Raw genomic sequence first — 22472 nt, 5'->3', positions numbered from 1 at the left:
GGTTGCAAAAGAGTCATTGACTAAACAACATTCAGTTCAATTCAGTTCAATCGCTCAGTCGTGTCCGACTCTGCAACCCAGTGAATCACAGCACACCAGGTCTCCCTGTCTATCACCAACTCCTGGAGTTCACTCAAACTCATGTCCATCGAGTCGGTGATGCCATCCAGCCATCTCATCCTCTCTCGTCCACTTCTCCTGCCCCCAAACCCTCCGAGCATCAGGGTCTTTTCCAATGAGTCAGCTCTTTGCATGAGGTGACCAAAGTATTGGAGTTTCAGCTTCAGCATCAGTCCTTCCAGTGAACACCCAGGACTGATCTCCTTTAGGATGGACTGGTTGGATCTCCTTGCAGTCCAAGGGACTCTTCAATAGTCTTTTCCAACACCGTAGTTCAAAAATATCAATTCTTTGGTGCTCAGCTTTCTTTATAGTCCAACTCTCACATCCATACATAACTCCTGGAAAAACCATAGCCTTGACTAGACAGACCTTTGTTGGCAAAGTAAAGCCTCTGTTTTTCAATCTGCTGTCTGCTGCTGCTGCTAAGTTGCTTCAGTCATGTCTGACTCTGCGTGACCCCATAGACGGCAGCCCACCAGGCTCCCCCGTCCCTGGGATTCTCCAGGCAAGAACACTGGAGTGGGTCGCCACTTCCTTCTCCACTCCATGAAAGTGAAAAGTGAAAGTGAAGTCGCTCAGTCGTGTCTGACTCCTACCGACCCCATGGACTGCAGCCTACCAGGCTCCTCCAATCATGGGATTTTCCAGGCAAGAGTACTGGAGTGGGTTGTCATTGCCTTCTCCGAATATGCTGTCTAGGTTGGTCATATATTTTCTTCCAAGGAATAAGCGTCTTTTAAGTTCATGGCTGCAGTCACCATCTGCAGTGATTTTGGATCTCCCAAAATAGTCTGTCTCTGTTTCCATTGTTTCCTCACCTATTTTCCGTGAAGCAGTGGTACCTGATGCCATGATCTTAGTTTTCTGAATAATGAATTTTAAGGCAGCTTTTTCAGTCTCTTTCACTTTCATCAAGCAGCTCTTTAGTTCTTTGCTTTCTGCAATAGGGGTGGTGTCTTCTGCTTATCTGAGGTTGTTATTTCTCTTGGTAATCTTGATTCCAGCACAATGTATAATGAATAAGCTTGATATACATTAATTCACACAGTACAGATATAGAATTAATTTTTAGGCTTTGTATTTTTGGGTTGAGGAGTAAATGTATTAAATTGTGATAGATATTGCTAAATTTTCTCCCATAAGGATAGTATTGTTTTGCACTCTCCAAAGGTTTGGGATTTTTGCCAGTTATTTTTGTATGTTTTATCCAAACTAATTCTACTATACAACCTGCTTTTCAATCATAGGACTACTTTTCTGAGGCCACGACTATTGTCCACATTGTTCCATGGAATATTTTTTAAAATAATATAAAGAATCATTGCAGATAATAAATTAAGGATACATCCCTTACTCTCCAGTTGTAGTATTGGGTATCCAAAACTCATTCCATGTTATGAAATGCACCAAGGTGGGTAAGCAGTCTACAGCCTATGGGCCAAATCAAGGCCACCACCTGTTTTTACAAGTAAAGTTTTATTGAAACACAGCCATGCTCATTTGTTAATATATCACCTGAAACTGTTTTTGTGCTGCAACAGCAGAGTTAAGTGGTTGCAGTAGAGACCTGTATGTTCCTCAAGCCTAAGATAATTACTATCTGGCCTTTACCAAAAGAGTATGTTGGCCCTGTACTAAGAGAGCAGACTATGCTTTGAATAGCATCAAAGGACCAAGGAAAAGCTCAGAGTTCCTGTGTAGACAGTTCTGTAGCTTTAGAATTATACTGATGTTTTATGGAAAAAGACATGTATGAAAATTTTTGCTCATTAGTTCAGCCTCCCAAAATTGGCAATCCATTTTGGATGCCATTCAATTATATAATTAATTGCATTCTAAGATATGTTGTCAGTGTGACTGTAGTAATTTTAGCACATGGTACATAGCGTGCATGGATTTAAACACATCTTCTGTGATATGTTTTGATTCACATCCCGCTGCTATGGAATTGTGTGATTTTTGGCAAGTTTCTTAACCTTTTTGAAAGCCAATTTGTATCATCTATGAAAAGGAATGAAAAGCATGTTGTCTGGCATACAGAAAAGATGAGTGAACACCTCAATAAATGTGAGCTCCTGTTTTATTTTCTTGTGTATTTAAGGAATGATATATTTTCCAAATATTTTTTCTTTCATTTGATAAATACATACTGTAAATAAAGTACTCGTCTTTTGCTTCTGTGGTCTTTTTAAGGATTTCTTTGGTATATTATTGTGTATCATACTAAGTCAAGCAGACTGTTTTTTCAGTTGGAAACCACAGAGTGAAGTGGTAAGTAGTTTAGTTGGTTCTCCAGATTCAGGGTGTTAATCAGAAGAGTGTAACAATTAACTCAGCACTTTAAAATATTAATAAAAAAATCTGTCTATGTAATAAATGTGGTATCCTGAATTGGTCCTACGATAGAAAAAAGAACATTAGTGGAAAAACTGGTTAAATTAGAATAAAGTCTGTAGCTTAGATATTATTGTCCTAACGTTAATTTCTCAGTTTTGACAAGAGCACTATGGTTATGTAAGATATTATTGTTAGAGAAAAACTGAGTGATATAAGAACTCTCTCTGCTGTCTTTGCATCTTCTCTGTTAATTCTAAAATTATTTCAAAATAAGGTGTTTGTTTAAAAATTTTTAATTAAAATAATAAGCACATTTTTAGAATGCATGCTATGTGTCAGATATTACTTTCAGCAACCCTTTGATGAAGATGGTATTATTCACTCTTGTCCAAAGGTCACAGTTAGTATGTGACATGTGATGTGTTCCAGTTATCAGAGAGATTAATTCAAACTATGTTTATTGAATATCTTCTCTGTTTCAGTTGATATAAAGTAGTAAATAATTTCTGCCCTTATTGAGCTTAGAACTTCATAAGGTTCTTAGAGCTGCCCCTGTGCCCCCCTACTCCACTTCAGTAAAAAGGTGTGTAAGGTACTGTGTTAGAGGAATAGATCAATTTAGTTCTAGTTAGAAATGTATGTTGAGTAGCAGGAAATAGGTTATTGGAACAGGAAACTTGTGAGTGACTGACTATTCTCTGTCTCCTGAGAACATCAGATGAGGGGGGGAACTTGACAAGAACATTAAACAACAGCATCAGGTTATGGAGTGGGGAGGATTGTGGAATCTGAGCACAAGGAACAGTGTCTTAATCCTTTCTTGTTATTCTCAGTGTTTGGCCTGTAAGTTGGTGCTCAGTTCATGTTGAATGAATAGGACAGTATTAGGTTTTCATTTTCTCTGGAGTTAAGGAAATGGACTATGTCACCTCAAAAAGCCCCTCAAGAGTTTGGGATTGTGAGATGCTGTATTTTCAGTTTTCTGGGTGATGATATAGGAAGTAATTGACTTTCCTGTGGGGAAAAAAAAGTAACAGAATAAGTGGTAGGCAGGAGTAATAGAAACTTTCAGACCTTGTGTTACCTAGATTACTTCTGATAAAAATCTTTTCCTGAGAAATTTACCTTGTTTTTGTCTTGGAAAGGTTTCTTTTTTTTATAAGATTAAGACTGTAAGTTGTAATGGATCTTTTATGCAAAAATAATAATATGTAAACAGAACTTGGATCTTAAAAGTGAATTGATTTACGTTTGAATTCATATTAATAAAGCATGTTATATTTCTGACAGTAGTTTTAATATTATATTTATGTCTCCTAATAGTTCTCTAATTTCAGTGCCCCGGGATAGAGCCCAACATGACCACTTAGCTGTGGCTGGGCCTGTGTTAATATTCTTTTTTTTTTTTTTTTGACCACACCAGACAGCTTATGGGATCTCATAGTTTATGGGATTGAACCGTGGCCATAGTGTGAAAGTGCTGAATCCTAACCACTAGGCCACCAGGGAACTCCCAATAGATTATTTTCTTTAGTAGAGGTCTTAATTTTCTTATCTTACATTTGCTTATGCCATAAATATTAAAATTTGAACTAAGAAGCATTTTTTTGGAGGGTGGGATAATAAGATCATGGCAGTTTATAAAGTATAATGAGAAATAAGGTGTTCTTAATGACAGTGCTATTTTTAGAATTTATTTTATTATTGGATGTTTAGCATCCAAATTCCAGGAACTGTTTTCTTTTTTTCCCCCAAATCTCATTTGGTTGCCATGAACATTGGAGCTATGGTTCCAGAGGGAAAAACAGAAATGGAAAGAATCAAAAATTTGGCAGTACCTGTAGTGAAGACATTACTGAAGAGAATAATTCTTACAGTTTGTAAAGGGAAAAAAGCCTGGGACAGCACTGGAATGTTCCGATTTTTCATGATAGTTTTGGAAGACTTAAGTGGATTTGGAAGAAAAATAGAGTAAGAATAGTTTTAAATTTTTTGTTAGATCATAGTCCTGGAGGCCAAATTCTAATGACAAGTGGAAGTAAATCATTTCTGCTATACAAAAAAAATGAGCTTTTTTTTAAACTTTATTTTATTTTTGGATGTTGCTGCAGGGGGTTTTCTCTAGCTGTGGGCGTAGGAGCTTCTCTTACTGTGGAGCACAGCCTCTAGGGCCACAGACTTCGTGGTTGTGGCTCACAGGCCCTCGAGCACACAGGCTTCAGTGCTCGTGGTGTGTGGGCTCAGTAGTTGGGACTCTTGGGCTCTAGAGCACGGCCTCAGTTGTTGAGGTGCGTGTGCTTAGTTGCTCCTCCGAATGCGAAATCTTCGTGGACGAGGGATTGAACCCATGTCCTCTGCATTGGCAGGTGGATTCTTAACCACTGTACCATCAGGGAAATCCCAGTGTTCATGTCAGTCTTTCCTTGCAAATACCAGCCTTCTTAGTTTGGGGGCCATTTGATTACCCTTCAACTTCAGCATTCTGATGGATTAAAAAAAATTGAGAATTTGGCATTTGGCTTTTTTGTAGTTGGAAGATTGAACTCTTTGATACCCTATCTAGCTCTCATTATATCCCCAAAGTTATAGCTTTATTTTAAAGTTCTTTTGCATTTTAGGTGATTAATAGTGTTTGTCCTCCAAGAAAAAGATAATTAACACTTGCTTTTATGTTAGTACTAGGTTCATACTTAACATTACTATATTTATCACATTATATTGTAATTATTTGTAATACATTATTTGTCTATCTGTCTTTACTCTTAGCACACTGATTAAGGAAATCAAGATCTGTATTCTCTGGTGCTTCTTGATCAATGGAAGACATTTAATACATACTTACTTGTTTTTTGTGGCAAAAGCAAGTTTATTAAAGAAAGAACAGAAGGAACACCTCAAGGGAGGGGTGGCCAAGCCAAGAGAGGCACTGGCTGATACATACTTACTGAATAGAATTATACCAAGATTTTAATTTTCATTTTCATAACACAGTCCTGGTATATTGTAAAATGCTGAGTAAATGTTTGTTGATTAATTCATGAACAAAAAGGCTTATTCAAATGACTGGTGGCTCAGTGTTAAAGAGTCTGCCTGCCAGTGCAGGAGATGTGGGCTCAATCCTTGGGTCAGGAAGATCCTCTTGAGTAGGAAATGGCAACCGACTTCAGTATTCTTGCCTGGGAAATCCATGGACAGAGGAGCTTGGGGGGTTGCAGTCCATGAGGTCTCAGAGTCAGACACGACTGAGCATCTGGACAACAACAACAACAGATATTTATAAATTGAGTTAATTTATGTTTTCCCAGATTTCCAGATAGTTTGAAAAAAAAAAAAACAAACAGTTCCTTTTAAGATGGCCAATGGAAATTTGCTGTATGACTTGGAACTGAAATGGGGGCTCTGTAACCTAGAGGGGTGGGAAAGGGTGGGAGGTGGGAGGGAAGTTCAAGAGGGAGGGGACATATGTATACCTATGGCTAGTTCATGCTGGTGTATGGTAGAAATCAAACCAATATTGTCAGGCAATTATCCTCCAGTTAAAAATAAATAGAAAAAAATTGGTTCATTTTAAAAGTCTGATTAAATCATTCCTGCAATGATTCCTGCTGTTATTCAGATAGAAGAGAGTTGCATGAATTAATTTTTAGTTGTTTAACAGATATTAATGGAATTGAGTCATTTTGTGCTCCTGATGACTTTTTGATTTTTAGTGTTTAGCTGAGAACTTTAGTGGATGATAAATTACTACATTTTTTTAGTATGTTTTTTGAAATTCATTTGGGTTAGCTGTCACTGAAAGAGTGAAATAATGTTATCTTGGTAGTATTTAGAACTATATTAGCTTCAGAGTAATTTTAGTCTTTTTGTAGGTTTTAAGCAACCAAATAAAATACTTTTTTTTTCACTCGTGACTGCATCTTTTCTAGATCAAATTTTCGCCAGTAGCTAAAAAGTTATTCATGGTAACTGCAGTGAGCGCTGTGTCTGTAATTTTTCTGGCCCATCACTTTAAAAGAAGACGTGGAAAAAAGAAAGGAAAAATATTACCATGGGAACCAGAGCACCTCATACTTGAATACACTAAAAGAGCAGCGTCAGACAAAGGTATGTAGAAGTAGCTGAATTAAGTCTACAAAGGAAATTTTATATGTACATCATTACTGGAGTGCAGTAATTTCAGTGTTTTAGTTTCCAAAATTTCCTTGCTTAATATATAGCATAAAATTGGATTAAATATTTACTGAGCATGGCCCTGCCCATCAGAACAAGACCCAGTTTGCCCCTCAGTCAGTCTGTCCGATCAGGAAGCTTCTATAAGCCTCTTATCCTTATCCATCAGAGGGCAGACAGAATGAAAACCACAATCACAGAAAACTAACCAATCTGATCACATGGACCATAGCCTTGTCTAACTCAATGAAACTATGAGCCATGCTGTGTAGGGCCACCCAAGACAGATGGGTCTTGGTGAAGAGTTCTGACAAAATGTGGTCCACTGGAGAAAGGAATGGCAAACCACTTCAGTATTCTTGCCTTGAGAATCCCATGAATAGTACGAAAAGGCAAAAAGATAAGACACTGAAAGATGAACTCCCCAGGTCAGTAAGTGCCCAATATGCTACTGGAGAAGAGTGGAGAAATAACTCCAGAAAGAATGAAGAGACGGAGCCAAAGCAAAAGCAATACCCAGTAGTGGATGTGAGGAGAAGGCAATGGCAACCCATTCCAGTACTCTTTCCTGGAAAATTGAAATATATTATAGTCAATATCTAATAATTCTACTTTCTAAAGTTCTTGAATCTAAGCCTGCTATCTCTTGTATGCTGAAGAGGTAGGCTGCAGTCCACGGGATCGCGAAGAGTCAGAGACGACTGAGCGACTTCAGTTTCACTTTTCACTTTCATGCATTGGAAAAGGAAATGGCAACCCACTCCAGTGTTCTTGCCTGGAGAATCCCAGGGATGAGGGAGCCTGGTGGGCTGCCGTCTACTGAGTTGTGCAGAGTCATACAATTGAAGCGACTTAGCAGCAGCAGCAGTGCATGTGCCTGTTGATGGAAGTAAACTCTGATGCTGTAAAGAGCAATATTGCATAGGAACCTCAAATGTTATGTTCATGAATCAGTGCAAATTGGAAGTGCTCAAACAGGAGATGGCAAGAGTGAACATTGACATTTTAGGAATCAGTGAACTAAAATGGACTGGAATGGGTGAATTTAACTCAGATGACCGTTGTATCTACTACTGTGGACAAGAATCCCTTAGAAGAAATGGAGTAGCCATCCTGGTCAACAAAAGAGTCTGAAATGCAGTACTTGGATGCAATCTCTAAAACGATAGAATGATCTCTGTTCGTTTACAAGGCAAACCATTCAATATGACAGTAATCCAAGTCTATGCCCCAACCAGTAATGCTGAGAAGCTGAAGTTGAATGGTTCTATGAAGACCTACAAGACCTAGAACTAACACCCCCAAAAGATGTCCTTTTCATTATAGGGGACTGGAATGCAAAAGTAGGAAGTCAAGAAACACCTGGAGTAACAGGCAAATTTGGCCTTGGCATACGGAATGAAGCAGGGCAAAGGCTAATAGAGTTTTGCCAAGAGAACATACTGGTCATAGCAAACACCCTCTTCCAACAACACAAGAGAAGACTCTACACATGGACATCACCAGATGGTCAACACCAAAATCAGATTGATTACATCCTTTGCAGCCAAAGATGGAGAAGCTCTATACAGTCAGCAAAAATAAGACCGGGAGCTGACTGTGGCTCAGATCATGAACTCCTTATTGTCAAATTCAGACTGAAATTGAAGAAAGTGGGGAAAACCACTAGACATTCAAGGATGACCTAAATCAAATCCCTTACGATTCTACAGTGGAAGTGACAAATAGATTCAAGGGATTAGATCTGATAGACAGAGTACCTGAAGAAATATGGATGGAGGTTCGTGACATTGTACAGGAGTCAGTGATCAAGACCATCCCCAAGAAAAAGAAGTGCAAAAAGGCAAAATGGCTGTCTGAGGAGGCCTTGCAAATAGCTGGAAAAGAAGAGAAACTAAAGGCAAAGGAGAAAATGAAAGATACACCCATTTGAATGCAGAGTTCCAGAGAATAGCAAGGAGAGATAAGAAAGCCTTCCTCAGTGATCAGTGCAAAGAAATAGAGGAAAAGAATGGGAAAGACTAGAGATCTCCTTAAGAGAATTAGAGATACCAAGGAAACATCATGCGAAGATTGGCACAATAAATGACAGAAATGGTATGGACCTAACAGAAGCAAAAGATATTAGGAAGAGGTGGCAAGAATACACAGAAGAACTATACAAAAAAGACCTTCATGACCCAGATAACCACAATGGTGTGATCACTCACCTAGAGCCAGACATCTTGGAATGCAAAGTCAAGTGGGCCGTAGGAAGCATCACTGTGAAAAAACGTAGTGGAGGTGATGGAATTCCAGTGGAGCTATTTCAGATCCTAAAAGATGATGCTGCATAAGTGATGCACTGAAGATGGCAGCAAATTCGGAAAACTTAGCAGTGGTCACAGGAAGGTCAGTTTCATTCCAATCCCGAAGAAAGGCAATTCCAAAGAACGTTCAAACTACTGCAAAATTGTACTCATCTCACAGACTAACAAAGTAATGCTCAAAATTCCCCAAGCCAGACTTTAACAGTACATGAACTGTGAACTTCCAGTTGTTCAAGCTGGATTTAGAAAAGGCAGAGGAACCAGAGATCAAATTGCCTACATCTGTTGGATCATCGAAAAAGCAAGAGCGTTCCAGAAAAACGTCTATTTCTGCTTTATTGACTACGCCAAAACCTTTGACTGTTTGGATTGCAACAAACTGTGGAAAATTCTGAAAGAGATGGGAATACCAGACCACCTGACCTGTCTCCTGAGAAATCTGTATGCTGGTCAAGAAGCAACAGTTAGAATTGGACATGAAAGAACAGACTGGCTCCAAATCAGGAAGTAGTACGTCAAGGCTGTATACTGTCACTCTGCTTGTTTTAACTTATATGCAGAGTACATCATGTGAAATGCCAGGCTGGATGAAGCACAAACTGGAATAAAGATTGCTGGGAAAAGTATCAATAACCTCAGTTTTGCAGATTATACCACCCTTATGGCAGAAAGAGAAGAACCAAAGAGCCTCTTGATGAAAATGAAAGAGGAGAGTGAAAAAGTTGGCTTAAAACTCAACATTCTCAAAACTAAGATCATGGCATCTGGTCCCATCACTTCATGGAAAATAGATGGGGAAACAGTGGAAATAGTAACAGACTTTATCTTTTTGTGCTCCAAAATCACTGCAGATGGTGAGTGCAGCCATGAAACTAAAAGACACTTGCTCCTTGGATGAAAAGCTATGACCAACCTAGATAGCATATTAAAAAACAGAGACTTTACTTTGCCAACAGTCTGTCTAGTCAAAGCTATGGTTTTTCCAATAGTCATGTATGGATGTGAGAGTTGGACTGTGAAGAAAGCTGAGTGCTACAGAATTGATGCTTTTGAACTGTGATGTTGGAGAAGACTCTTGAGAGTCCCTTGGACTGTAAGGAGATCTAACCAGTCCATCCTACAGGAAATCAGTCCTGAATATTCATTGGAAGGACTGATGCTGAAGCTGAAACTCCAACACTTTGGCTACCTGATGCAAAGAACCGACTTATTGGAAAATACCTTGATGCTGGGAAAGATTGAAGGTTGGAGGAGAAAGGGATGACAGAGGATGAGATGGTTGGATGGCGTCACTGACTTCATGGACATGAGTTTGAGCAAGCTCTGGGAGTTGGTGATGAATGGGGAAGCCTGGCCTGCTGCAGTTCCTGGGGTTGTAAAGAGCTGGACATGACTGAGCAACTGAACTGACTGAACTGAATATATAGCTCACACTTAATACAGTGACAGACTTTATCTTTCTGGGCTCATTTTAGACAGTGTAGATAATACAGATCAGTTCAGTTCAGTCACTCAGTCATGTCCGACTCTTTGTGACCCCATGAATCACAGCACGCCAGGCCTCCCTGTCCATCACCATCTTGCGGAGTTCACTCAGACTCACGTCCATCGAGTCCGTGATACAGATAAACATCAATAAAAAATGAAAATTGCTTGAAATTCTGCTACCCAGAAATAACTACTGATAATATTTTGGCATATATATAGTCATTTATATTTGCATTTAAATACATTGAGACATAAAATTTTTATTTTATACAAATAAATGATTTATATATTTTAAGTGAAATTCATACCTTTGTAGCCTTTTAATATTTAATATTATGGGGGCTTCCCTCGTAGTCCAGTGTTTACGAATCTGCCTGCCAATGCAGAGGACATAGGTTTGATCGCCGGTCTGGAAAGGTTCCACATGCTGTGGACCAACTAAGCTCAGCAGCTTTTGACCGCATGTGCCCAGAAGTCCATGCTCTCCAAAAGAGAACCCACCACAATGAGAAACCTGTGCACTGCAACTAGAGAAAGCCCATGTGCAGCAATGAAGACCCAGAGCAGCCAAAAATCAATCAATAAATCTTAAAAATATATATAATATTATGTAAGAATGTTTTTAAATGTCAATAGATATATCTCTATGCTATCAATTTTTAATATATACTTAGTGTACAAATGTGCTTTACTTTTTTAACCAGTTCCCTATTGTATTCTTTAGGTTATTTTTCTTGCTTTGAATATACTTATCTGATTATTTTATAAGTTTATAAAGTTCTATAAGTAGAATTGCTGGCCTTTAAAAAATCCATGTATTTTTTTAAAGATATGGTACATATTATCAAATTGTATCAATTGAAATAATTTCTTGAGCATGCTGGATTTATTCTTTAAATTTTAAATTATTTTTTGTTAGTTTATCGTATGCTCTTGTGATTTGTTGGTGTAGCAAATAATGAAAAGTTGTTTTGTGCCAAGTGTTGTTAACATATTACAACAATAATGATGCCTTTCAGGTTCAGTCCCTGTGTTGGGAAGAACCACTGGAGAAGGGAATGGCAACCCACTCCAGTATTCTTGCCTGAAATATCCCATGGATGGAGGAGCCTGGCAGGCCTCAGTTCATGAGGTTGCAAAGAGTCGGACATGACTGAGCGGCAAACACACACTTACTGAGGTTTTTATTAGATCTTAGGTGCAGTGTGAACATGCTGTATATTCACTGTGTTAAAATAACCTTTATAACAATCCTATGAATTAGGACTATAATCCTATTGAGATATGGAAAAGTTAAGTGACTTGCTCAAGTTCATATAACTAGTAAGTGTCAGGATTTGATTTGAGAAGTTTAAGCGCTGTATTAAGATAAACTAAGACACAGCATCTGCCCGAGATGAATGGGTAGATGGTTAGGGCAGACAGATGTATAAATACACTAAGATGTATATATCACACTAAGAAAGTGTAATATGGATAAAGTTTTGATATAATTCAGGAAATAATATAAGAAGTCCTTATATTTTGTTAAATTTATAATTTGAAGGTTCATAGTTGCCAATATTTTTATACTGATTGTATAGTAGGCCATTCAGATACCACCTTAATTAGATGCATGTTTTAATCTTCATTTCAGAAGCAGTGTTAAAAATGTTATTTAGAGATGTAGATTTTAATAATGGTATGATATATTTAATAATTTACACAATTAGGGGAATTGTATTTTAAAATGAGCCCTCTGAATGAATATATAAACTTTGAAATTTTATCTGAAATTTATCATAGGGGTTATTGATACTTTTAATATGTTTGTTTGGTAGGTTCAAGTTGTTCCAGTAGCAGACAGAATTTGACATTATCTTTAAGTTCTGCCAAAGACAAAGGATCTCAGTCTTGTAACTATGCTAATGGAGGACTCTTCAGTAAATACTCAGGTTCTGCACAGAGTTTAGCCTCTGTAAGTAAACATTTTATTAATTTTTTCTTTTAATTTTAATTGTATATCTATCATTATATATTAGTTTAAATGTCATACAATTAGATAGCTTTTAGTGTGGAGAGAACCTTAAGAAATCTGGTTGATCTTGTTTTCTTCAGACAAATAAAATTACCTTTTTGTGAAATATTCAGCCAGCTTGGTTCCAGGTTTTTTTGAGTCAGGTAATGTGATCCTATGAGGTCCTGTGAGGATGGTGTTGGTATGGAAGAGTTGCTTCAAAGCTAGATATTTTACAAAAAGCTGGAAGATGCAGCCAAATGTGGTACTAGGTTACAAAAACTGCTTGATGAACCTGCTTATGTAACAGTATTTGGCTTGCTGAAGCCAAGTGTGGAGTCTTTCACCTCTTCTTTACACCATTAACATAGTACTGATTGATAGGTGAAGAGTAAAGTTAATATTTATTTAAATATAATATAGTTTAAAAGTTATTTTACAGGACAGGTAGGATATGCACTTGGTACTAAACAATGTACATGAAAAATGTGCTGCTAATCTTCTCAGTTCCCCTCCTTAGAGATGAACACTGACAGTTTCTTATGTGTATTCCAGGGAGAATATGCCTCTAACATCATGTATATTCATTTAAAAAATAGTTTAAAGAATACTGTAATCTGTTCATACCTAGCTTCTATATTTTATTGGAACATATAGCTGCTCCTTTCTTAAATGCCTAAAAATATATCACATTTTAAAGGCTCTTATGTTGTGCTGTGCCGTGTTGTACTTAGTCATTCAGTGATGTCTGACTCTTTGCGACCCCTTGGACAGTAGCCCACCAGGTTCCTCTGTCCGTGGGAGGAACATTTAGATCAAAGACATGCCCTTTCAGTTCCTCTGGGAAACTGAGTAGGATAATGGAATATATGCCCATTCTATAATCTGGACCTCCTCTGTGTCAGAGAGGTACCTTTCTTTTAAATTTTCTCAACTGAAAATTGAAGCTGTTCTTGACTAGAGAAAAGGAGTTTTATGATAACAGTATAAATAATTAGTCTTTAGAATCACTTTGCCATCCATGCCTTAGCTGACCTACTTACTTACTCTGCTGTTAGGACTGTGAACCCAGATTTCTGCCTCTTAATGAGTGCCTGAGTGAAAGTCATGACATCAGGAGTAGAAAAGGAGGGGACAGGGTCCAGAAAGCTTGATAACTAGGTATGAGAGGTGTGGGAAGAGAAGTTAAAGGTGACTTCTTGTTACCTGGTTTGAGAAGTTATGGAGATAAAAGTAATTTTACTGAACTTGGGAGGAGTTTTTGTTTTGGGAAAAGGCAAAGCACTTTTTTCGTATTATCAGTTTGAGATGCCAGCAGAAGAGCCATGTGGAGTCACCAAATAGGCAGGTGGAAATGTGAACTTAGATTTCTCAAAAGAGGGCAGAACTGAAGTTCAGGATTTGGGAGTCTTTGCAAAGAAGTGACAAATGATTGGCTCAGCAGACCTTGCTAGAGAAGTAAAGATGATAGAGGCTTTTCAATTTTCATTATTACAGCAGAAAATCAGCATTGTAATAAGTTCTGAAAGGAGAGTAAGCTAGTTACCTCAAATCAAAGTAGGTGTGGGTAAAATTTATAAGTAAATACTCAATGACAGCAAACTATAAAAATAGCTGCTTGATTTTTGATGGAAATAAATTCCCTGGTGGCTCAGTGATAAAGACTCTGCCTACAGTGCAGAAGATGCAGAGATGTCTGTTTGATCCCTGAATTGGGAAGATCCCCTGGAGAGGGAAATGGCAACCCTCTCCAGTATCCTTGCCTGAAAAATCCCATGGACAGGAGCCTGGCAGGCTACAGTCTTTGGAGTCAGAAAAGAGTTGGATGCAACTGAGCGAATAAACAACAACTGGTTTATGTTCAAAGTATTGTTCTACATGTATAATTTTGAGCAAACAAGCGTTCAGAGTACTTAGAGTCTTATGAATTCTAAGTTTGATTGAGTATAATCAGATTTATTTCTTCAGGTAGAAATCTCGTGGGTTGTTTTACCAGGATTAGGATTTATGTAAATAATTTATAAAAGAACACACAATACTGTTATAAAAGAGATTTTGAAGTAACTTCTGTCCATCCAATTTTAGGTCCAGAGTGTCAATTCTTGTCATAGCTGTGCTTGTGGCAATTCTAATTCTTGGGACAAAGCAGATGAAGATGATATTAAACTTGTTAATATTCCTGTGACGACTCCGGAGAACTTATATTTGATGGGTAGGAATAACATAATAATGGTTTAAGATACTGTACTCACATGTAGTGTGAAAATGAAGAATGATTAATTGTTCTAAGGGAAGCAACTGCAATTCTAAAATGTTCTCATATCTGTTGACTCCAGTCTACATAACATAACATGTTGTGTTAGTTTTCTGAGGCTGCTATAGAAACTACCACAAACTTGGTGGTTTAAAATGATAGAAATATAGTCTTTTGGAGTTCTGAAGGCCTGAAGTCTGAGATCATTATCACGGGACTGAAATCAAGGTGTTGTTTGGGCCATGTTCCCTCTGGAGTCTTGGTGGAGAATTCAGTCGGTGCCTCTTGCAGCTTCTGGTGCCACTTTAGGCTTGTGGCCACATGACTCCAACCCTTGCCTTCCTCTCCATTGTGTGTTTTAGATCTCCCTCTGCCTCTCTGTTATGAGGTTGTGATTGGATCTAGAGCCCATCAGATAATATAGGGTAATCTTCCCGTGTTAAGATTCTTAATCACAGCCACAAAGACTGTCTTATATGGTAACATTTGCAAGTTCCATGTACTGGGAACCGTCTTTGGGTGGTCATATTCAGTCTGTTATACTCACCTAATCTCATCTGTTGACTTCTATCTAATGAATCAATCAAAATGCACTGAAAGTAGCCTTTTATCTAGCTATCATTTGTATTCTTCCCATATCTAGGAAGGATTTTACATAGAAAGGGGCCTCTGTTTACAGCTAGAACATAAGAATGTCTAGAAAGTTTCCCTGGAGCCCAGAAAGAGGACCAGAGTCCTTAATACTGAGTCAGACTCAAATACGTTTTCAAATCCTTGCCTGTGTTCCTCTGTACTCTATTTCAGGCTATATTCCTTTTAAGGGAAATGCATGCTAACTAAAAAATAAAACCAAAAAAGTCTTGCAGTCCTAACCAGTGAGCAGTAAGGGGGTGATGAGTTGGCAGAAGGACTGTGTGCCTTCCTCGCACTCTAGAATCAATCGTTAAAGATGCTGCCATCTGCTGTGGTACACTGGGTACTCCCGCCCTTGGCGAAGGATATAAGAGTAGTTCTTCTGCCACCTTTTCCGAAGTTTCCAAGAATTAAACTCACTGTGCTTCTAGATTTAACTATGCCTAATAAACCTACTTTGGCCACTTCATAGGAATATTGAGAGAGTTGAAGAGAAATAGATCAACGCTAGAGAAGGTGTAGCTAGTCTCAGTGTCATAGAATTAGGATTGGTAGGAAATACTGTTTCAATTCTATTACAAAATTGCTGATATGTGACGTTGGGCCATGTTCTGCAGTGAGGTGAGACACAGTACTTCCTGAGAGGCACCTTTTCTCTTTGGGCAACTCTGGTGTTAAATAATTCTTCCTTATATTTAGCTAAAATAATCGGAGGGGCAGAGAGGGGATCAAGTGAGAGAAGGATGAAGGAATGAGAATTACATAGCTTAGAAAAAGGAAGTCTTTTAAGTGTATAACTTTTTTTAGAAGGAAGATCCAGTCAATATTCTTTGCTACAGAAAATGAAACAAAGGAAAAACCTACATTTTATTCATAGAACATTTTATTTGTTTAGAGTAGTAGATTCTCTAGATAACCGAAGAAATGATTTTTGAGGACAGGTGTTCTGTTAACTCCTGGAGAAGGGAATGGCAACCCACGCCAGTATTCTTGCCAGAATCCTTATGGACAGAGGAACCAGAGCTGCAGTCCATGGGGTCGAAAGAGTCAGACACGACTGAGTGATTAACACACGTTCTCTTAACTACCATATCTTAAAAACATCTTGAGAATGACTTGGCCAGATTCTTAAGCAGCTTTTAAAGATCTTTTACTTTTATATGTCTAGAGAAATTGAGCTTTTGAAATATTTTGGTTTTGTTTGAAGTACATAACTATTTTGGTAAGCTTTTTTTCTTGAAAAAATTTGAAGAAAAAGAGGCATATAATCACTTATTTTTTCCACAAAGGCTTTCTCTAAGCAGGGACGTGAAATTCCTACTTGGACTGTAACCTTTTATGGATTCTTCTTGTTTATTTTTAACTCTGGTCCAGCACTTTATCCATCCAAGTCAGCAAGTTGGTGTCATAGTGGATTAAGACACCTTTTGGTGGAAAAAAGATAGAAAAGACATTATTCTAGACTTCTGTGCTATTATTTTTCTTCTTAGCTTTGCTTTCTTCTTCTGAAAGCCTCTTATAAACCTTATAGTTTCTTCTCAACCAGTTTTTCTATTTGCCTATCAGTTTTTAATTTAGAGGGATATTTTGAAAGATAGTTCTGTGACTATAAAAATTAGGTATTATTGTTGGGACTTTTGATGAATTCATGATGTTGTTTTGGAAAAATTCCAATCAGTGTATGCATTTGACTTACTAGTTTTTAAAAAGGAAAAACACATCAGTCATTGCTCCCTTATTGTTGGTTAACTGGAACTGTAGACCTGGAATATATTAGGATATTAAGATTCTACTAAGAAGGACTTCTGGTGGTCTGGTGGTTAAGACTCTACACTCCACTGCAGGGGGTGTGAGTTATCCCTGCTTGGGAAATTAAGATCCCATAAGCTGCGTAGCATGGCCAAAAAAAATAAATAAAATTGTTCTGTTCTTAATTTTTAGGTATGGAATTGTTTGAAGAGGCATTGCGTCGATGGGAACAAGCTCTAACCTTTCGAAATAGACAGGCTGAAGATGAAGCCTGTGGTTCCATTAAATTGGGTGCAGGAGATGCCATTGCAGAAGAAAGTGTAGATGTAAGAGTGACTTATTTGGGAGTGGTCTTCATAATATTGGAAAATTTTAACTATTTTTAATGTTGATTCAATGTCCTTGATTTCTGTGGCATTTAACAGAACTTTTTATTGTTTTCTCCTTTGGGATTTGTGTAGGGATATTTCTCACTGGGCTCTTCCTGTTCAGTTAGCTGTTAAATCTCAAATTTGTAATTCATCATTTCATGATTTTCCAAGAATATATAGAATTAAGCAGATATGATTTCTGAAGGAATTTTTTAACCTCTGCTTTGTGCTTTGGGTTGAATTAAGTGCCATTATATTCATATAGTCATATAGAGCTAGACTGTTATTTATTGGTCATCGTCTAGGCTAATGATTTTCAAAGTTGAGCATGCATCACAAGCCTCTGAAAGGCTTATTAAGAAACAGACTTGGGGGCCCCAACTCCAAAGTTTCTAATTCACTTCTAATTTGTATTTCTAACAAGTTTCCAGGTAATACTGATGCTCCTGATTAGGGACCTTACATTGAGAACCCCTGATCTAGTCCAACTCAATTATACAGAGTACAAAATAGAGATGATTCTATGTGAGGCACAACCAGAACCCAGGCCCCCTGACTTCTATCGCAGTATTCTTACCACCCAACCAATAGTTTTTTAAATAACATTCCTCACTTTTCTTTCATTTAAAAGTGGAAAATGTGTAGAATTTTAACATTAACATCTAATACTTGCTGTGTGTATGTGTTCTCTCCTTGTAGGATATTATTAGTACTGAATTTATCCATAAACTTGAATCTCTGTTGCAAAGAGCATATCGTCTCCAAGAGGAGTTTGAAGCTACTTTGGGGGCATCTGATCCTAATTCCCTTGTTAATGATACTGGTAAGGTGGTTATTTTATGTCGTTTTTATGGAATGTGTCATTTTATTCTTTTATATTCTTGAAATCATTCACTAAAGTGTATTAATATGGTTACTACTTTTTAGAAAATAGCCAAGAGATAAACAGTTCTATCATATTTATTGGTTTTCTCCTTTTAGTTTAACTTTGCAAGTGAACTTACTGATACAAATTCAAGTACTTACCATAGATAGGATTGTAACATTATTTTAAAATTACATTCCAAGTGAAAGAATCCCAGTTAAAGTGTTGGAGGGTGGAAAAAAAATAATAATATGAGAGAGAGACATGCTACCTCAGAAATGGTCGTGTAGCTTATGACTTACATTTAAAGTATTTTAAGTAAGTCTATTTCTTGTCCCTGTTTTAGTTGTAGGCTACATTTTGATGTAAGTAGTTAATACATACATTGTCATATACCATTACATTTGTTTCCTACTTTAAAGAAAAAAGAACTTTGAATAGACTTCTTAAGTGAAGTCTTCTAAGGAGGAATGATTAAAACTGCTTCTGGGAGTAGTCGTTAGGATTCTGGGCTTTCACTGTGATGGCCCAGGTTCAATCCTGGTCAAGGAACTGAAGGCTGCCCAGTGCAGCTGAAAGAAAAAAAAAGAGAGAGACAGAGTGAGAAAAAAAAAAATTGCTTCCTTGACTTACTGTCTTAAAAATTTTTTCATTAGACTTGAGTGTTTTTTAATAGTTTCTCTACTCTTGGCATAGGTATAAGATTTTTGACATATAGAGATTATTGGCCAGAAAAAAAAATAGATAATATTCATGTCAACAAATAGATTTTGTCAAAGCTTTATATATATATGTATATATTTATACAATTTCTTTTGTAACTTATTAGAATGGTATTTGTGACAATAAGTTGGAAAAAGAACAAAGAGAAGGATTTTTAAAAGAAGACAGATGTAAAAGTGGGAATGGAACAACTAGAAAAGATAGCAAAGTGGATAAGCAGCAAAGAGAGCCACAGAGAAAAAGCAGTAGGAAAAATGTATAAATATGAGGAAGGGGACCTGAGACTATTCATGTTTTATTTTAGGAAAGTTGTATTTGCCCTCACTATTCTAATCTTCTGCTTGCAGTTTCTGTCTGACTTCATGATAAGGATCAGATAGATGTTGTTGTATACTTATTAGTCTCCTAATATACGTCTCAGATTTTGTTCTGTTTGGCATGCCCAGAGTTTCTTTTTTCTATTGATCATAGCAGTTGGTGGAATCCATTTCTCATATCTTCACGTTATCAGTTGTAAAAGGTTTTTGGGGTACTGCTCAGAGAGTCTATGTTGGGCTTACATTGCGTCTGGCCAAGAAGACCTCAAGGCAGATGGTTTGATTTCTGAGGCTTCATGTTGTTTCTGAGGAATTGTTGTTAATTTGGAACACTAAATGGGTAAGATTTCTATAGTGGGACCCATAATCCACCCATCCATTCGGTTAGCTTAGGTTTGTAATAAGTTCCTGACCCTACCCATGTCTTAACTTGAGCTGTCAATGACTATTTGGCTGGCTGGCTTTGCCTTTTCTCTGCAGCCTAACAGTGCCTTGGCCTGTTATTGCCCTGGAGACTCCAGTTGACATGATGCTGTTATATTTTGTTCCTTCTTGGGAATTATTTGTATATATTTTGTTATTGCAAGTTTCCATTTTGGAACTTCTGGACTGAAAGAGCTGAATCTATGGCCAGAACTCCAGTAAGGGTGTACTTCTGTTATATCTGTTATTTGCTATTAATCAGGATTGCTCAGAAGTCATTTAACTATCCTCCTCCCCTAAATCCAAATTCATTTTTTCCATTTGATATATATTAATGAGAGGCAACTTAATAATTGTCATAAATGAAGAGAGGTTAACAAATGCCTTCAGAGGCTCAGGGGTGAACTTTAACCAAGTATTGATCTGACTTCAGTGAGTACTTTATCGCTTTGGAATTTGCTTTGCCTTATTTGATAAAAATTAATTTTTTTTTTCTTGCTAAGAATTTGATTGGTTTTCAAGGTTGGAAGATTTCTTTTTTTTAGCAGCAGTCATCTAATTCATCTCCTTTCCCTTGAACATAATATCTAATAATTACCATTGTTTGCATGTCATGTTCTAGGCTCTTTGCTACAGCCCATGGTTCCTTTTCTGGGTCAGGCACAATTCTGAGTAAAAACCATCTCACTTAGTCCTCACAACAGCTTTCATGAGGTAATTATTTAGTTATCATCCTCACTTTTCAGATGGGGAGAGAGATACACAGGTATTAAGTCACTTCCCCAGAGTCACACAGTGATAAAGTGACAGAGCTTAGACTTGGACCCAGACAGCTGACTTTAGAGTCCAAAAGCCACCGTGCTGTATTGTCTCGCCGCTTAGAAGACAGGTGTGTTCTTTGGGTTGGAAGACTGACTATGAACTCTTTGTGGCATAGTTCTCTGTAAGAAATGTTGTTTTGAAGCTTGTAGTCTGGAGTCTCCACAGCTGCTGAAGTAAGGAACCTTATTTCTGGTAGTGGTATCATCTATTTTGTGTGGATCTCCCTTTCCTAGAAATCGATTTCTTCCTCCGTATCTGCTGGGGGACCTGCAGTTAACTCATGTGTCTTTCCTCCTCTCTTAGGCTCTCAAGGCAGTCTAGAGAGATTTCACTCACTTTATAGAAAGAAGTTGTCAAGGTTTAATCCAGGAACTAATGGAATGAACTACTCAATTTAACCAAGGGAATAGGGGCAGAGGGCCCAACTGTGCCACCTGAATTTAGCGTATTGCTTTAATAAGTTACTTTAATGGATTACCTTTTGGCCCTCATCTGTATAATGACTAAAAATGGAGATTGTAGATTCAGACTGATGGAGTCCAAATTCTAGGTTCACTATTTATTATTTATGTTATTGTCTAAGCTTCAGTTTCTTCATCTGAAAAATGTGTATATCTTACTTAACAAAATAATTATGAGAATTAAATTACAAAACAAATATAAAGACCAGGGTAGCAGTATTTATTGGCTTGGAGTTTGGAACTTCTCTAACACACCGAGGAAGATGATTTTTGCCTCTAGGATAATTGGGCTATGGTTTTTTAGGATCTGCTTGAGTCTCCATTGGCTAATTTCAAGGTATTCTCTAAAATTTCTGGTCTGGTGATGCCTTTTCCATGTTTTCCAGTGATGCTGTTATTTTCTTCCTGTCTTTTGTTTGTTTGTTTGTTTGCACCATGTGGCTTGATTGAATCCATACCCTTGGCAGTTCAAGTGGGGAGTTCCAGCCACTGGACCACCAGGTCTCCCGCATTGCAGGCAGACGCTTTAACCTCTGAGCCACCAGGGAAGCCCATTGAAAGGAGAAGTAGATCCTTATGCTCTGTCATACTGAACAAGAAATTCTGAACATCAGAATTACAGAGCCTAACCACTATATTCGGAGAAGGCAATGCCACCCCACTCCAGTACTCTTGCCTGGAAAATCCCATGGACAGAGGAGCCTGGTAGGCTGCATGCAGTCCATGGGGTCGCTAAGGGTTGGACATGACTGAGCCACTTCACTTTCACTTTTCACTTTCATGCATTGGAGAAGGAAATGGCAACCCACTCCAGTGTTCTTGCCTGGAGAATCCTAGGGACGAGGGAGCCTGGTGGGCTGCCGTCTGTGGGGTCGCACAGAGTCAGACACGACTGAAGTGACTTAGCAAGGACTATATTAGTTTTGGGGTTTTTTTGTTTTGCTTTTATTTATTTATGGCTGCTCTGGGTCTCTGGTGCTGCACATGGGCTTCTCTGGTTGCCATGAATGGGGACTACTTTCTAGTTGTGCACAGGCTTCTCACTGTGGTGGCTTCCCTTGTGGAACACGGGCTCTAGGTGCGGGCTCCATAGTTACGACTCACAGGGGTTGGTTGCCCTGTGGCTGTGGAATCTTCCCAGACAGGGATGGAACCCATGTTTCCCTGTACTGGCAGGCGAATTCTTAACCCTTGGACTACCAGGGAAGTCCCTACATTAACTAACATTGCTAATGTTGAGCTAATGGTAAGCTGAAACTTAAGTTCTTTGTTGTTATTGTTAGCTATGTTATTTTTAAGTCATTTCTTCCCTCATTTGTTTCTGTGTAGTTGTTTCTTTGGACGCAAGCCTTTAGATGTTATGTTTATTTTTCCTATTCAATACTAAATTGTCCTATCTCCAGTCACCATCCTGAATTAAGATAGATTTAG

The 22472-nt window shown here is 37.9% G+C and overlaps 1 protein-coding gene across 1 annotated transcript in view; it reads left to right on the top strand.

The window, feature by feature from the left end:
* The window catches only part of MIGA1 (mitoguardin 1), a 74825-nt gene that overhangs the window by 7133 nt on the left and 45220 nt on the right, over positions 1-22472 (top strand). Inside the window, exons 3-7 of the mRNA XM_040232526.1 lie at positions 6387-6564; positions 12248-12384; positions 14509-14635; positions 17252-17385; positions 18130-18253. Coding sequence (XP_040088460.1) covers positions 6387-6564; positions 12248-12384; positions 14509-14635; positions 17252-17385; positions 18130-18253 — 700 coding nt within the window. The remainder of the gene's footprint in view (positions 1-6386; positions 6565-12247; positions 12385-14508; positions 14636-17251; positions 17386-18129; positions 18254-22472) is intronic.

The sequence above is a fragment of the Oryx dammah genome, unplaced genomic scaffold (assembly GCF_014754425.2).
Source record: "Oryx dammah isolate SB20612 unplaced genomic scaffold, SCBI_Odam_1.1 HiC_scaffold_28, whole genome shotgun sequence".
Taxonomy (NCBI): Eukaryota; Metazoa; Chordata; class Mammalia; order Artiodactyla; family Bovidae; genus Oryx; species Oryx dammah.
The sequence above is the reverse complement of the archived record's forward strand: the minus strand, read 5'-3'. Positions and strand labels throughout refer to the sequence as shown.